Here is a 16,936-nt window from a genome sequence, read left to right as displayed (position 1 = left end):
GGGTGTGTGGGATGGCCAAATCCCCCCAAGCGAACAAGCAGCAGGGGTTAGCGTTTCTGTGTGTCGTAAGCCCGCCATTCCCAAGTCCAGACTATCCGGCACTTCTCACTGGCCGCCATGCTGGAGAGTTCTTTGCCGGAGGGTTTCCCCCCTCCCCCCCTTTTTCGGACCATGTGCTGCTGGCTGCTGCACTTTGAGTTGCCGATGGGAAAAGTCCTGATGCGGTTTCTAACCGATCTGGCGAAGACGATCCCCTAAGCCCCGGACTTTTCCCCGTGTTCCGCAAGAACAAATGAATCAAACATTATTGGGTCCGAGGGGTTCCGGGCTGGGGAGACGGAAAGCTGAGGAGGGAGTAACAATACTCAGTTCAAAAAACAAAAGGGGATAAGAGCGAAGAGTGAAAAGTGGCCTCTGCAGAGACATTTTCCCCGTTTCTGTTATTACTAGCAACTTGGCCACCGCTCTTGGTCCAAAGAGCCACTTACTTACTCACTTACTCACTCACTCAATCGTCTATTTCTCAATTTGCTCTGCTGCAATTTCACCTTCACAACATATCGTTGTATTGTGCGTTATACTACTGTACATACGCCATCTCATCAACCATTCTTCGATTGCTTGCACAGAGCTCCTGCAGATACCCCTTGGAGCAACCAACCAGAGACAAGAAAAAAAAGAAAAGAAAAAAGTCTACCAACTGACGGTGTTGAAACCTACCTCCGGCCCCCCTCCCCAAAAAGACTTCAGACACCCGCCATGGCCAGTGCATCTGCCGTCCAGCAAGTGGACGACCACATTGCCGTCAAGATCGAGCAGCTCGACCGCCATGGATACCTGTTTGGCCAGAAAATCACACATTCCCTGTCACCACTCCTGCACAGCACCATCTACGAGGGCATTGGCCTGAAATGGGAGCAGATGAGGCTCGACTCGGCCGACATGCCGCTGTTCCTGGAACTCATCAAGCACCCCAAGTTCTACGGCAGCTCCGTGACCATGCCCAACAAGGTCGCCATCATCCCGCACCTCGACGAGCTGACGGACGAGTGCCGCGACGTCGGCGCCTGCAACACCCTCTTCGTCAGAGAACGCGACGGCAAGAGGATATACTGCGGCACCAACACGGACGTCATTGGCGTCCGTGAGTCGTTTGTCCAGAACGTTGCCGACCCGGACGCCGTCTACCACAACAGGCCGGCCCTGGTCATCGGCGGCGGAGGCGCCGCACGCAGCGCCGTCTACGCCCTGCGCAAGTGGATGAAGGCGACGGACATCTACCTCGTCAACCGCGACAAGAGCGAGGTCGACGCCGTCATCGCCGAGTGCTCCGCGCGCGGGTACGGCGACAGGATGCACCACGTCTCCACCGTCGAGGAAGCCCGGGAGCTCGACGCCCCCGGCGCCATCGTCGCGTGCGTGCCCGACTTCCCTCCCAAGACCCCGGAGGAGATCGTGGCGCGCGAGGTCATCGTCGAGTTCCTGAACAAGGCTGCCAAGGGCGCCATCTTGGAGATGTGCTACAACCCCACGCCCTACACGGAAATCGCCGCCCTGGCAGAGGATGCTGGCTGGCAAGTCATCTTGGGCACCGAGGCCATGATCTACCAAGGTCTGGAACAGGTAAGCAGACAGAAGCGCGAGACGCGATCGAACCCCCCCACCCTTCCTCAGTGCGTATGATATCTAACAGACAATGCAGGACCGTTACTGGACCGGCAGAGAAGTCGATCAGTTGCCCGTGCAGCAGGTGAAGGAAGTGATTGCGGCGAAGCTGTCGCAGCACTCAAAACTGTAGACTTAACGAACTGTGTATGACTTTGCATAGCTACATTCTCAGCGACTGTTTTAACGAATTTCTTATTATGGGAGTCACTCATTGTACTGATCAGATAATGTGACTCGGAGGCGTTTCGCTTGGTCGGTGAGGCTTGGTGTTCGAATAGTCCCGAGTAAACTTTCACTTCCCCAACCCCAAGTGAGTTTCCCAATACGATGCATATCAACAAGTTTGACGCTCGCATGCTTTCTATCGTTCAACTCATCACTCAACTCGTCATTAAACTGAAGCATGGTCGACAGCATCAACGATAAATTGATGGATTCAAAGGGGATGGTCCGATGTCCCATGTTTGACTCCCCGGTCACATCCCAACATATCAGGGGCTGTGGTGCAGAGTGAAAAGACCAACAGAGTATGGGTATTTTCGGGTCACTAAATACAACTCTGGCATCCTTTCCTCCAGTTTATTCGAGGGTGCCCCTCTATGTAGCCAGTTAGAACCTGACAAGATGTTGTTTCGGGTATGTACACTGGTTCTGCACTGGTCCTCCTAAGACTGGTTTGCCCTCAATTTCTTCGGGAGGCCTCTGGTACCATGGTGCCCTCAAAGCTTCCATTCTTTGTCCCTATCAACCTCTCTCTGCTCGTGAAACTACGCTACAGTTATTGAGGCTTGAGATGCTGACGTATTTTCATGTCGTTGGGTTCTGCTATGTTAGGATGTCACCAACGTACCGGGGCATCTGATTGTCTTGCCCGTCGTTCATAAAAGGAATAAAAATAACGTTCTTTTACTTGATTCGTTGGATGATAGACGGAGGAGGCTGGCATTGGCCTTGGAGATACATTCATCTCATCACTTGGTCATTATTCTGTTCCCTTCATCCTCCATGAAGCTGGCGTACAAGTTTTTGTTTCTCGTCGATTCAACCTCTCTGCTAACGGAGAGTCGACTGGAGGCAAAAGATGGACGCAGTATAATCAAATCAAAAAGGGGTTAACACCATTCAAGCTGAGGTGTGTCCAGGGTTTGCATAGCATAGAAGCTGTTGTCTTCCAGTCACCATGTACACAATCTTTTCATAAATATAACAAGCATCCGTAAGGACTGCCTGAAGGCCAGTACGCTCATACCTCCCCTGCGTTTTTTGCCACCAAGCCCAAAGATCGCCGTGGTATGCGTGAAAGATGCATGAGAATTTCCAGGAATTGTGCTAGGGGCCACGGGGCCAGCCAGCATGGGTTGGCACCCAAGTGGTTCGTGAGGCGGCCCGCCATCTTCAGACGATGGAACCGGAGGTGCTAGCATTGAACGGGGCAAGGTAATCTTGAAAAAGCAAACGCTCATTGAGCCAGAAGACCAAACCTCATATCGTAAGAACATTTATCCAGCAGGGGTGGGTGTACGAAGCACATGCTAGGCACAGCACGACCCCCTGGGAGCACTGCGATATTGGACCTTGGAAGGAAGTCCCATCTCGGACTCTAGGAGATGCCTTGCTTCTTTGCAATGCTTACGAATTATCCTTGTATTCCTGAGGAGTTCATGGGTGGTCGGTCACACGATTCCTTCAAGCTGTGCTCTTCTACACAAGCTGGCCCGGCCTGACTTGACTTAACATAATGTGATTTTCTAAGCCTACTGCCTCGACACAACCTTGTCTTCACTCCACAGGATCAGAATCTTTGACGCCTACGTGGGTGTTGTCAAGTGTTGTCAAGGGGCCGCCGGGGCGGGCACATGTTCTGGCGTGGGAGGCTCTCAACAAACACCAGGTACTCTGTACCTCGCTTGGTACTAACTACTTACTGTGACCATGCATGAAGCACCTCCGCTGACCCTCGCTCGGCTGACACACTCTCTCTGGTCTTCTCTTTGCCTTCACTCTTCTCTTTTGGTATCTTTCTCCACACTGTTTTATGCAGCCCGGCTTGTGCTTGTGTTTGTGCTTGCATTTAATCATCTCTTTTCTCGGGTTGTGATAAAGCGGTTTCTTTTATCACTCGATGAATCGGTTCGGGATTGAAGCATGTGAATTCCTTAAGATTGGAATCTTGGAATGTACACCTAATTGCTCTCTCTACCCATTCAAACGTCCTTCAATTCGTATTAGTAAACCGTGAACCCGTTCGTCAAGCGCTCTCCTTCCTCTCTACCTGGTTGATTTCCGCGTCATCAGACTTCTCGCCGAGTCCATCGTCAGAGAACCTGAAGCTCTGCTCTTCTGCCAGCTCCGCCATGATGGTCTTGTTTGCTCTCCACACAGGCTTTATCTCGAACAGACGGTCCATCGTCTCCAAAGGCACGGACTTCGTCTCAGGCACGAGGAAGAAGATGAAGATGGCCGAACAAATCATGAGGGATGCGAAGAAGAAGTAGACTCCGTAGTCCCAGGCGTTGAACATCTGCGGGGTGAAACGAGAGATGATGAAGTTCCAGAACCAATTGTTGGCAGCCGCACTTGCTTGGCCGAGCGATCTGAGAACAGATGTCAGTGATTATACGCCCACCCTGTCGCCTCGATTGCGACTTACCTGGTGTTCTGGTCAAACATCTCGGAGTTGATGACCCAAGGGGTACCGTTCCATCTAAAACTCAGTGTTAGCACAAGATGCAATCATCCTCATCGTGCGACTCAGGGGCTGTCATACGAAGGAGTGTAAAACCTGGTGGGGGTCATGTTAGCTAATTTGTTTTCCCCATTTCTCTTGCTAAAACGTGAGGAGACAACTTACACTGTCCAGAGGTAGAAGAAAACCATGGCAGAGATTCCGCCGCCGGAAAGACCGCCAGTGTTGCCAGAGGCCGGGTTAAGGGCGAGGTAACCGCCAATGTACCACATGCAAAGGGAACCGCCAATGGCGCCGATCATCAGGAGGTTGCGGCGGCCAAGGTGGTCGATAAGCCAGAGCAGCCAGACAAATGTGACAACAGTCTTGACAACGCCAAAGATGCCCGTTGTGAGGAAGCTGGTGTTGGTGCCAGTGATGCCGATGCTCCTGAAGACGGTCGGGCTGTAGTAGTTGATGGCGTTGATACTGGCAAAGCGCAGGGTTAGCGACAATGATGCCCAGAGACGCCACTGTTGAGCGGACGGGTGTTCAGGGACTGCTTACCCAGAGCCGTTTTGCCACAAGAAGAGCATGCCGCCAAGGAAGAAGCGCCACTGGACCTTGCGGTCCTTGAGCGATGCGAAGGGCTTCCAGAAACCAGCACCGACTTCGGTGCGGTATCGCTCGAGCTCAGCGTCAACGTAGCTCATCTCCTCAACAATGTACTTGTCATCAGGAGACAGGTTTCTGCGAAAGGTTGTAGTGTCAGTATGGTGATTCGCCTACGGCCTTTGGGGGATACTATTGACACATACCTCATCCAGCAAAGTGCCTTCAGTCCCTCCTCTCTCCTGTCCTTGGAGAAGAGCCAACGGGGGGACTCGGGAATGAAGAGGGCTCCGATCAACAGCAGGCCGGCAGGGATCAGCTGGACGGCGAAGGGAATCAGCCACTGAGAGTGGCTGGGCTCCATGGTAGAGTCAACACCGTAGTTGATCCAGAAGCCGACGAGGCCGCCAATCTGCCAGCCCAGCTCGTAGATTCCGACAAGACGTCCACGGACGGCCGGGGGCGAAAGCTCGGAGATGTAGATGGGGGTCATGTTGGAGCAGCCACCCACACCGATGCCCGCGAGGACTCTGCCACCGAGGATGAGGCCGAGGCCACGCTCGCGGTTGGCACCAAGCATCATACCGGCGCCCAGAAGGAAGATGAGGGTGAAAACCATCAAACTCTTCTTGCGGCCAAGGAAGTAACTGCTGACATAGGCGAACAGACTTCCGAAGAAGGCGCCGGCCTGGTAGACGGAGACGATGTTGGACTTGAGGAGAGCCAAGCCATCCTTGCTGTAGGTCTCGAACTGGAACTCGGTGGTGAAGGATTCCAAAGCCAGCGTGGTTCCGATGAAGGCAGAGTCGTAGCCAATGGTGCAACTGGCAAAGGACGCGATGATTGCGCAGAAGTAGACGCGCCAGTTGTACACCGCCTTGGGCGTCGGGCGGTCCTCGACGAGTGCGAGGAGAGCCATGTTGGTTTGATGTCGTCGAAGTTGTCTATCTGAGTTCGTCAAGGTTTGACCCGATTCGGTGCGTGTTGTAACGGTCTGAACTCTGAACTCTGAACTCCAAGGCAAAAGCTGGGGGTTGAAGAAGAAGTCTTAAGGGGGGAGACGGAAATCAAAACTTGAACGTCCAGGGGTTGCCGTTGTTATATGGATGTGTCAGAGCTCACGCTCCAGTCCCCGAGTTGGTAAAGGAACTGACAAGTGGCGTATCGGTGCGTCTGGGGTAAAGTCTGGGGGATTGGGAATTTTGCGGAGTTTGGTCATCCATCCCACGCACAAAGGGGAGGGAGTGTTCGAACGACTGGACGAATGGGATCTGGGGTAGAGTACACGACGCCGGTACAAACAACACTCACACACGCGCGCATTGGATGTTGACTCTCTGGGGTGAACGCTTCTCCCTTGAGCTAAGCCTGCCGTCCTGCGCCGTCTCCGAACCGGAGCAAATTCTGCATCCTGTGACTGACTCGTCCCCATAGCGCGTGGGGCCCGGCAGACATATCCTTCTCCGCACTGATTGACGGTGACCTGTCTCATTCCGGGCTAGATCCGATGTTTTAGACCCCCAAATTCCGGAGAACCCTTGTCCAGACCGGGGCAGGTGGTTGAATGTTTATCCTCTCGGCGCTGGCGTATTTGGCATTCAGCTGTATCCGTAATCACAAACGCATTGCACGTGGAACATGGGGGGGAGTGTTTGCCAACTTGTGGCATCCCAACCAAACAGAATGACAACAATGCCTGTGAATGAATGGTTCCCCGACTTTCTCTGCCCATCCAAGTCGATCAATATGCCGGGGGGAGAAGGGGGGGGGGGCATGCTTGGCTTACGAGGGGCAAGCTGCCAACCTGTCGAGATGAAAAAAAGGCCAGGAGGATTGGCTGCTTGGCTTTGGGAACACTGGAGTTGAGTATATCCGGTCAGAGAAGGCTAGCCAAGCAAGCCACTGCACCGCCCTCCATACAAGACCTGCCAGATGCCTACAAAGCACCACGTGAAGATTTTCCAAAGGGCACAGTCATTGGATGGAACTCGTATAGATAGAACATCTCCAACTTGTCGTGATGCCGATGATAAATGTTCTTGCCCAGTGCTGGCCGTGTTCAGTCTCGAGTCCACTTTGTGGTGGTCACCATGGGGAAAGGGGGTAACCAATAGTTGCTCGGATTGCCCAACGCATACGAATCCCAAGTAATGTTCTAGCCTGCATAGGCTTTATCGTCAGCCTCTGCGCGGAAGCCCTTCCAGCCATAACGGCGGGGTTCGCTGTTCGGCGATAGCAGGCAATCGGGTCCAAGTCACCACATGATGAGGTCGAGTGAGGCTTCTTGCGTCAGCATAATTAGATGATGGCACTAAGGGAGGGATGTTTTAGACCGAGATGCCATGCTTTCGTCCGGTGCTCTGCGGCCTGCGCGTCTGATGATTATAATTCCGACTCCGCCTCTTCCTCTTGGTTCTACCGGAGTTAGCTCCCAAAAACCGAAAGCTATTCGATATCAAACTCCATCCGCTTCTCGGCAAAGGAGTCTTGTCAGGAGCAAGAGAGATGGGCTTGCAGAAGCAACCAGGAACAGGAGACGAGAACAGTTAGCCTACCCAACCTTTTCAAATCATTGTCCTTGGCACTACGGATGAACACTCTTCTTCGACAACAAGGGTCGATTCGCTAGGGTTGGTCTGCTCGATAACGGGGACAATTCCGAATGACATTTCAATTCAGACGGCTTCTTTAGTGTAGGGAATCGATGTTCATTGTCGACTAGTAAAGGTCATAATACATTATACTTCTCACATCCCACCATACTCCCCTCGGAGCATGTCAGTTAAGTCTGATCCTGGAGCGAAGCCGAGATTGGCCATAAACTGCGGGTCGCTCTCCATGCTATCCGTGCAGTCGATGGAAGCGAGTTCATCCATGATGGCATCGTAATCAACGCCGTGAGCCCCTTGTCCCATCAGGTAGGATGCCTGGGCGGAGGGCAGGTGCCCCATGAAGCCCGAAGGGAACGTATCCAACTGGCTCCCGGGAGTGAAGGGCATCGTTCTCGCCGTCGAAGGACTAGCGGAAGAGGCCGTCTGTAGAAAGCCGCTGCTGTTGGGGTGGTAAGAGTTCGGGTTCATAGGAAACGGGTATTGGGAGTTTCGTCGAACAGAAGCCGCCTGCCGGGCAAGCTGCGGGGTTGCAGACTCGACGCGTGTTGGCGTTTGATCGCTCTGTTCCGCGTCCAAGGGGGAATGTTCCCTATTTGACGTCCGATCTTGCCAAACTGACATGAGATCTACCATCAGCGAGTTCCACCGGGTCTTGTCATCGTCCCGGAGAGCGCGGACGCAGGTTTTAGTGCTAGCAATGCTCATATAGGTGACGAGGAGCGGCGAGACGCCGGCTGCGCCAAAGTAAGAGATGGAGCTCTCCAGGACCTCCATCAGGCTCCATATCAGAGAGACCCGAGCATCGGCCATCAGAGTCAGCGTTGCACTAAGGAAGGTGGCCTGTATCAGAAAGGCCGAGGGCAGTATGGGTATCGTCGAGGCTCCGAAGACTACAGAATTGCAAAACGAGAAACGGGGATCGAGTGCTTGAACAAGATTCGCGGCGCCGATCTTGGGACCTGCACTCCCCGACTCAACGGCCTGATTCAGAGTGCGGAAGAACTGGTAGAGCTGATTGAACGAACTCAAGGACTGCACGGGCTGGGCGGCGCCCTCGGCATTCCCGGTTCCGAATCCAGCCCGGGGCACCCACGGAGCCCATTCCTCGGGTCCCGTCTCTTCTGTAGTCTTCTCCTTCATATCGTTTGTTCTCATGTGAGGTGTTTGGCCAAGCCTCAGAGATACTATGGTATCGAGCATGAGGCAGGTTTTCAGGACACGGTCCAGAGAGTTGGAATATGAATCATCCGTCGAAGATGTCGAGTGGCCCGAAAAGGAGTCACGGTGCCTGTCTCGGGCTTGTCTGTCCGTCAAGGCCATGCCGCCTCGGACGGCCAGACCTATGAGTAGAGAGGCTGCTCCGGCATTGTCCTGGCCCAACTTGACTAATGACAATACAAGTAGGGCCTTCACGTGGCCCAGAGCCATCTCAGTCTCGACCGGTATAAGGCTGCGCGCAGCTGCTAGTATCAGGCTGGGCCGGTCCGGAGGTTCGGGCCCCCCTGAACTATATGACGAAGTTGCATCCTGGAAAGCCCCAACAGCAAGAGCACACCAGAGTTCAGCGTGTGCCGCGCTGGTGCTGGAGTCTTCTGGGTCAATATCGAAACCGTCGGGTGGATAGGAAGCCGCCGTGCTGTCGAGCGATTCCTTTGGGTTCAATATTGGAATCCAGCTGTGGGTATAGGAGTAATACACTGAGAGTAACCGAGGAAAGTTTCTTGGCAGCTTGAACCTTCGCCGAGATGTCGATGCATGACGGTGCCTTGGGGCAGGTTCCGTTGGAGTGGCTTCTGATTTCGGATCGGTGGCGGTCGGTTGAGGAGAGGGTTCGGTGCCGTCTGGGGGAGTGTCGCCGTTGCGCTTGTTGCGGGCGTCGGCATCTGCGTCCGAGTCGTCGCCAGATGTGTCCTGGCGTGGACTTACGCCGTCTTTGCCGGAGAGGAGTCGGTCAATGTCTTTGTGAACTCGACACCTCCTCCACCTCTTGTGAAGGCGATTACCGGCGTCGCTGTCCTTATCCAGCAAGAGAGACTGTCCGCTCCCGCCTTCTTGAGCCAGCAGAGCGGCCAGCTTGTCTTCTGTTCCGGGAACCTGGTCAAACAGCCAGACAAGGGCGAGCTCCAGGGTTCGGATCAGGCCGGTCTGGACGCCGCGCTTCTTCGGGGCGACGTTGTAGGTGCACTGGCGCGACAAGGTCACGCAGGAGAAGCATTGAGGCTGGACACCGTCGCATTTCTCTCGGGCACTGCATGTTCAGTCAGCACATGTCGGATCAGGCGTATGGGCCGTAGAGATGGCCGCAGTGTCGCAGTGAAGAGAGCAAAGCGCAGTCGGCATAGAGACAGGCGGCCATCCCGAGGCTCTCAGCACTAGACAGAACAGTACAGTACAGTACAGGGATCTTGAACATGAGGCATGTCCAATAAAAGGATGCCGAGGCGAGGAATCAATCAAGAACTATAACGACAACAACAAAAGAACGCAAGAACGAGCGTTCCTCAAAATTGCTTTGCTTGCCTTCTGCATTGGTCGCACGCTCGAGACACGCGCTGTCGCTTTGGCACAGCAGCCGGGGCGGTACTGTGTTCGGCATCGTGGGCCTTCCTCTTGGAGGGCATTCTTCAGTCGTTCGTTGCCTCGGGCGGCAGGGCGGCTCCAATGGCTCACGCCGTTGAAGACTGCATGAGGGCGTGTGCAAGAGAGGGCGCGAAGACGTCGACGAGAGCTGTGCGAAGCGGAGAGGGCGAAGTGGGCAAGAGGGCGACGAGGGCGATGAGGGTGATGTGATAGGGCGCGCTGCGGGTGGTGGTTTGAATCGGCTGTAACCAGGGGTGTTGTTGGGGACAGGACGGCAAGACAAGGTATGATGACAGCGTCGGCAAGCCGCAACAGTCGATGATGGGGTTGACGTCTTTGCTTCTCCAAGTCTCTCTGTCTCGGGTGTCTCGCTCCCTCTCTCTTTGTCCCTCTTTCTCGCTTTGCACTGAATGAATGGATGGAGGTGGGGAAATCCTGGGGTAACCCTCACTGTCGGATGGCCACGGCCTCAAGGTTATCGGGCAGTCAGTCAGTAGGTAGAGTAGACGTCGGGGTCAGCTGGCATTTCACCAGCCTTAATTGGTTGTTTTGGGGAAAGTACGGGCAACTCGGCATGCGGGGTGTTAGTGAGATACCTTGCTAGGAATGATGGTTTCCTCCCTTCCCTAAGGTAGGTAGGCAGGTACCTATAATGCCTACTAAAATCGTGTCTGCTTCCAGCCGCAAGAGACCTCTACTATCTGGAGGTAGGTGCCTAGGTTACCTACCTAGGTAGGCAGGTAGGGGAGGCAAGCAAACATCCAATTCAACTGGCAATAGCTGCTACAACTCAGACGGCTGGTTATCCTACATATCCAAGGGAAGCATGTACATTCCCCCGGCTGATCTCATTGTTTTCTACTAGTCTTTTTCTCGGAAGAATCAAGTGCATGCCAGATGCTGCTAAAGCACTTCACTTTCCTTCCCATCTTCCCTCTTCCCTCTCCATAGGTCAAGTAGCCTACTAACTGAAGCTCCAAGGATAAACATTCACCAGAGTACCCGGCCCTAGCGCCAACCAAGGGAGAGGAGACACGGCGCGAGAAAGAGGGGCACGAATTCGGCACGCACCTCAGCAGGCGACGGCACTGGGACTGGGGAACGGCTTCCATGTTCCTTTACCACCCTGACCTGTTCATTTTGCCGTCTCTGTACTTGGGTAGTCTGACTGGACCGCACGATTCGATGTCGACTGACCGACTGACTGTTGCTTGTCCTTGTTAAACGGTACCCACGGCTGCCTTTGCACACGAAACACAGTTGGGCGGCAAACACCACAACCAAGCGGCGTGCGCTCGCTGTCTCACTCTCTCCCTCCCAACCCTCTCTGCCTCTCTCAACTTTGGCACCGGCGCATGCGCTTCCATCCCCTGGTCTTCTTCGTCTGCAACCCGCCTGCGACTGCTCAGGTCAGGTCGACGAGCCAGCCAGGTCGAGGAGGTGAGCCATGGCGACGGCGGGCGTGAAGCGGTCCTATATGGCCACCGCCATGAACGATGACGAGGATCGCCACAACCAAAACCACCACAACCACCACCTCGAGAATCCCGCAAAGCTGGTTCGCCTCGACGCTCGCAATGTCCATTCGGCATCTCCAAGCCGGCCCCAGAGCCCCAGGACCAGCAGCAGCAGTAGATACTCCATCGCTGCGTGCTCGAGACCAGGAACGCCAGTGACGAGACCAGCGACTCCAATATCGCACCTACCTGGCGAAGTCCCGCCCTTCCCTGCCGATGCTTCCATTGTCCTCGCCGGCATCCGCGGAGCTGGAAAGTCTACGCTTGCCATCATTGCCTCGACAGCCATGGAGCGGAGGGCCGTCGACTGCGAAAAGGCCTTCCAACAAGTCACAGGCCTGTCGAGCTTCGCCTACAAGAGGGCACATGGCTCTGTCGAATGCCACCGCCGCCAGGCCGATGTGCTTCGAGACCTGCTCGAACAGAGCTCTAGGAACACTCTGATCGTCTGCAGCTGGATGGAACGCGGCGTTCAGACTCTCTTGAGAGACTTCTGTCGCACCCATCCCGTCATTCACATCGTACGGGACGTCAAGGCCATCCAGGAACACCTCAAGATCGAAGATGAAGAGAAGGCGAGGAATCTGCTGGCCGCGAGCAGCACCATCTTCCGCACCTGCAGCAACCTCGAGTTCTTCAACGTCTCCGAGACTGCAGATCCTTGGGTAGAAACGGACGCCGCGAGGATCGAGGCCCAGGCTGGAGGCCAGAAGCCGCCCGCCCCGTATCTGACCCTGAAGCGCGCCGAGAGGCACTTCCTGAAGTTCCTCAGCCTCATCATGCCCAAGGGCTCCATCCCTTTTATCGAGTCGGCCTTCCCGCTGGCCTCCATACCCACCGAAGACCGACGCTTCACCTACGCCATCTCCGTTTCCCTCTCTAGCTTGCTCGACAACGAGCTTGCCGTCGAGGAGCTGGAGACCGGCGCCGACGCCATCGAGATCGTCGTCGACGGCATTGCCGGCGCAACATCCCTCGAGTCCGAGAGAGCGGCAGACATTGCGAGAATGATCGGGTCAATACGAAGGAGCACCGTCATCCCTCTGATGTACCACGTTGTCCTCCCGGAGTCTTCAGAGTCCGTCTACATGGACTACATCCTGCACGGTCTGCGACTCTCGCCCGAGTACCTGACCGTTGACCTTCGTCTCAATGACTATCAGCTGTTGCACATAATCTCAATGAAGAGGCGCTCCAAGATCATCGGCCACTTGACACCCGCTGCCGACTCCCCTTCCTGGGGAGACCCCTTCTGGATGTCGCATTATCACCGCGCTCGGCGCTTGGGCTGCGATATTGTCCGTCTCATCAAGCCTGTGACCTCGATCAAGGACAACTTCGACATCAACCACCTCAAGGCCCTCGTCGACGCTTCGCCCGGGCACAGGATCCCCCTCATCGCATACAACTCGGGCCCGCGCGGGCGGCACTCGGCCGCCATGAATCACGTTCTGACCAGCGTCGTGCCGGAGCCCATGGCATCGACGTACAACCCCAACCAACCGTGCCTGACGGCCGTTCAAGCCACGCAGGCGCTCTACAACTCATTCCTCTTCGACCCAATGAAGATCTACGTCGTCGGTGCCCACGTGTCGTACAGTCTGTCGCCGGCCATGCACAACGCCGCTCTCAAGGCCTGTGGCATCCCGCATCTCTACCGGCCATTCTCGACCCCGTCACTCAACGGCCTTCAAGAGCTCATAGAGGATCCCTATTTCGCCGGCGCCAGTGTCGGCCTGCCCTTCAAGGTAGAGATCATCACCCTCACCCATTCTCTCAGTCGCCATGCCCAAGCCATTGGCGCCGTCAACACACTTGTTCCCGTTCGCCGGTTGAATCCCGACGGGACCATCCCGGAAGACGAGAAGCTTTTCAACTGCAGAAATCGTGCTGGGCCAGTGAGGGCGCTCTACGGGGAGAATACGGACTGGATCGGTATCCGGGCCTGTATCAGAAGAGGACTCTCCCCCGCGAACGCCGTCCGAACGACGAGCTGCGGCCTCATCATCGGCGCTGGCGGCATGGCTCGCGCTGCGACGTACAGCATGCTGCAGCTTGGCGTCAAGAACATTGTCGTATTCAACCGGACGGTAGCAAACGCCGAGAAAATGGTCAGCCACTTTACGCGCCTCCTGAAGCGGCGCGACCTGCCACTCTTGAGCGCGACCTCGGACGTGGAGACGCGATTTCACATCATCAGATCACTGGATGAGCCATGGCCCGAGGATTTCAGGCCACCGACCATGATCGTATCCTGTATCCCAACGCACAGCATCGGCGACGTCCCGGCGCCCAACTTTATGGCGCCCCAGGCATGGCTCAGCAGTCCAACCGGGGGCTGTCTCGTCGAGTTGGGCTACAAGACGCTCGACACACCAATCCTGAACCAAGCACGGCAGGTGTCGCATTTAGGCTGGGTAACCATGGACGGCTTGGATCTGCTGCCTGAACAGGGCTTCGCTCAGTTCGAGCTTTTCACCGGGAGACGAGCACCGCGCAGGCTGATGCGTGGGGAGGTTTTCCGCGCATATCCCGACGGACAGGACCGTTCCGCACTGGCAAAACTTCAGCCGCGATTGAATAACATTGTCGAGCAGGAGCCATGATTCTGGTGTTTGCTTACGTGGCGATTTAATGATGACACAAGATAAGATCCATGATATGAGAGAAGCATGTTTTGACTGCTAGCCTAGATACCACAGCATGCACGACTAATAAAACGAGTATAACATATTCATGGTTTCTGTGAAACTCGTCCCTTCCCCCTCTCGCCCTCCATTGTCCAGACACGTTTACATCACTACCGGTAGCCGCCCCTTTCTGGTGTTACTTGATTCGACATGAAGGCAGCAAAGTCGGTGCCCGCATAAGGAGACAGGGGAACCTCTCTCACGTTCCCGTCAGCCTGCTTGGGGTCATCGAACACCGGCCGCCTCGAGCGTAACGCCTCCTTGCCGACCCAGCTCAGATAGACCGTTTCGTGCACCTGGATGAGGTCGGTGCTGGCGCCGCTGGCCTCGGAGCTTCGACCGCTGGTCTCGGCCGGCTCGAACTCCGGCTTCTTCTCCACGACGAAGACACTGTGATCTTTCCTCTCGATGTAGCGTGCGACAAGGACGAACCCGTAGAACCAGGCGATGCCGATGCCGATGATGACCCATGAGACGGTGGGGACCAAGTACCACGGCTCGACCGTGGAAGACAGCGCACCTGGGGGCACCCAGTTGGTGATGACCGGGTAGAGGCCCCCGCACATGTATACAAGAGCGCAGAAGACGGACAGGAAGGGACTGAACCGCTTTCCTGTCATTTCGGCCCAGGTCAGCGGCTGGGATTCCCGTCCGTAGGTCGAGGCGTCGTCCTCGGCAACGGTCCTGGGCGGCCCGCGAAATCGCAGGATGAGGATGCCCAACCCCAGAAAAGTGCCTATGAAGGCGTTGATCACGTATGCGCTCAGAGATGTGAGCAAGACGTAGGCCGTGGTCGGCCTAATTCCGTACGTCGCGAAAAGGAGGATGACGCAGCTGACGAAGTGGAGGAACAGAGCACCGACAGGCGTCCTCTCGCTGTGGTGTTCCGGGGAGAGCCATCGGATGCGGTGGAGCGAAACGAACCAGCCCTTCTTCTGGAACCATCGGATCAGGCGGCCGATGCTCATGTCTGTATTTTGGGCAAAGAACTTTGGCCAAGGTAGGATTCCCTGTTTTTCGCAAGTTAGTTTCTGACACCATCGGCGGGCTAGTAAAGAAATATCGTTCGGAGGCCTTGTTTTCGGCCTTTTCGTTCTTTTTCATCTTTTTTTTTCAACTCACCTCCTTGGCAATCTCCTGCTTTACTCGGGCAGCTGTGTATGTCTGCGGGATATTTAGCACTTGATCAACCTGGCCTAGCACCTGAAAGGGTTGACTGACCATGACAATGATGTTGCCCATGGAGGAGATGGCGAGAAAGGCGTTGAAAATTCGGACGCCCGTGTCGCCGCCTGAGCCCAAGGTGCCAAAGGTAAGCTCGAAGAAGCGCTGGGCGACGTTGATCTCGATCTGTTCGTCCCTGGGCACGACTACCAACTATGTCCATGGGGTGTCAATGACTTCTCGTCCCTGTCAGAAAAAAAAAAGACGGTATTCCCTTCCCACTTACGTAGCAAATATTGACGGCGAGGTATAGCATCACGACAACCCCAACCCCAGTTCCCATGGCAATGGGGAACTTCTTCCTGGGCCGGCTGATCTCCCCAAGGACATAGTTGGGCTGCTCGAATCCGGAAAAAGTGAAGATGACGGCAAGAAAGGCCTGGGCATAGCCGTTGACTTCTTGGGACGCGTCTTTGAACGAGTTCTTCGGGGACGTGTTGGCGCCGATGACGTTTGTAGTTTCCGGGAAGCCCCCGGCGCCCACGACGATGGCGGCGATGATGATCAGCAGCATGATCATAATCTTCACGATGGCCAACGTGTTGTTGAGCAGGATGCCGAACCGACGGCTGAGGGCATGGACGCTGCACGCAAAGGTGGCAGCGGCGAGGGCAATGCCGCGGACCGGGCCGTTCTCGGGCTCCTCGACGCCGGCCGCTTCCAGAACGCGGAGCGCAAAGTGGATGCAGTTGCCGGCCATGTTGCCGAGAACGATGAAGCTGATGCCAAAGATGCATGTCGACAAGAGGATCGTGTTCTTGCGGTAGGCCGGCCTGCGGAAGACGTACTGCAGGTATACGAGATCGCCTCCGGACCGTGGCACCGAGCTCTCGACTCCGTTGATGATGTATCGAGGGACATTCAGGCCATACTCGATATATACGTGCGTGCCACAAAGACAGTAGATGATGCCGGCGACCCATATGAGCAGGCTCGCACCGACGCTTTTGGTGCCACGCATCACTCGCTGGGGAGACATGAAGATGCCGGTGCCTGTACCGGCGGGTTAGTATCTTATTTTTCTTTCTTCCATCTTCTTTTTCTTTTTCCATTTTCTTTTCCCGCGTCTCTCATCTAGGTGCAGCGATGGCAAGATGAGTAAACCGAGGTACCGGCGCCCTCTACATAAACCGATGCCTTGTGTCGTCGCATCCATTTCAGTCAAGCATAGACAAACTCACCAATCATCCGGTTGATAACCAGACAGCTAACATCGAAGTAGCCCAGGCGGAAGCCCTCTTTGGGCGCATGCGTGACGATACCGTTGCCAATGCCGTCAATGACGACGTCAATATCGCTGTGGGCCGAAGCATTATCGGCGGCACGGGGTTCCTGGTAGAAGCCCGCCGAGTTTGGGAAGTCGTTCAT

The 16,936-nt window shown here is 55.3% G+C and overlaps 5 protein-coding genes across 5 annotated transcripts; 2 read left to right on the top strand and 3 right to left on the bottom strand.

The window, feature by feature from the left end:
* Nucleotides 1-759: 759 nt before the first annotated feature.
* On the top strand, nucleotides 760-1,798 carry CH63R_14195 (Quinate dehydrogenase; the record flags this gene model as incomplete). The annotated part of the gene is made up of 2 exons (XM_018309169.1): nucleotides 760-1,623; nucleotides 1,703-1,798. 2 exons carry the CDS (start codon nucleotides 760-762, stop codon nucleotides 1,796-1,798), a joined length of 960 nt encoding a protein of 319 aa, XP_018151487.1.
* A 2,118-nt stretch (nucleotides 1,799-3,916) lies between these two features.
* Nucleotides 3,917-5,864, bottom strand: CH63R_14194 (Quinate permease; the record flags this gene model as incomplete). The annotated part of the gene is made up of 6 exons (XM_018309168.1): nucleotides 3,917-4,262; nucleotides 4,319-4,372; nucleotides 4,436-4,450; nucleotides 4,520-4,822; nucleotides 4,901-5,083; nucleotides 5,152-5,864. The coding sequence occupies 6 exons, from the start codon at nucleotides 5,862-5,864 to the stop codon at nucleotides 3,917-3,919; spliced, it is 1,614 nt and encodes a 537-aa protein (XP_018151486.1).
* Nucleotides 5,865-7,692: 1,828 nt separating this feature from the next.
* On the bottom strand, nucleotides 7,693-9,970 carry CH63R_14193 (Quinic acid utilization activator; the record flags this gene model as incomplete). Its single annotated transcript, XM_018309167.1, has 2 exons — nucleotides 7,693-9,741; nucleotides 9,956-9,970. The coding sequence occupies 2 exons, from the start codon at nucleotides 9,968-9,970 to the stop codon at nucleotides 7,693-7,695; spliced, it is 2,064 nt and encodes a 687-aa protein (XP_018151485.1).
* Nucleotides 9,971-11,584: 1,614 nt separating this feature from the next.
* Nucleotides 11,585-14,260, top strand: CH63R_14192 (Shikimate dehydrogenase substrate binding domain-containing protein; the record flags this gene model as incomplete). Its single annotated transcript, XM_018309166.1, has 1 exon — nucleotides 11,585-14,260. The coding sequence occupies one exon, from the start codon at nucleotides 11,585-11,587 to the stop codon at nucleotides 14,258-14,260; it is 2,676 nt and encodes an 891-aa protein (XP_018151484.1).
* Nucleotides 14,261-14,454: 194 nt separating this feature from the next.
* CH63R_14191 (High-affinity methionine permease) lies at nucleotides 14,455-16,936 on the bottom strand (the record flags this gene model as incomplete). Its single annotated transcript, XM_018309165.1, has 5 exons — nucleotides 14,455-15,354; nucleotides 15,467-15,508; nucleotides 15,566-15,721; nucleotides 15,795-16,561; nucleotides 16,750-16,936. 5 exons carry the CDS (start codon nucleotides 16,934-16,936, stop codon nucleotides 14,455-14,457), a joined length of 2,052 nt encoding a protein of 683 aa, XP_018151483.1.

This window comes from Colletotrichum higginsianum, chromosome 10, assembly GCF_001672515.1.
Source record: "Colletotrichum higginsianum IMI 349063 chromosome 10, whole genome shotgun sequence".
NCBI classification, from domain to species: domain Eukaryota; kingdom Fungi; phylum Ascomycota; class Sordariomycetes; order Glomerellales; family Glomerellaceae; genus Colletotrichum; species Colletotrichum higginsianum.
This window is presented reverse-complemented; position numbering and strand designations above follow the sequence as displayed.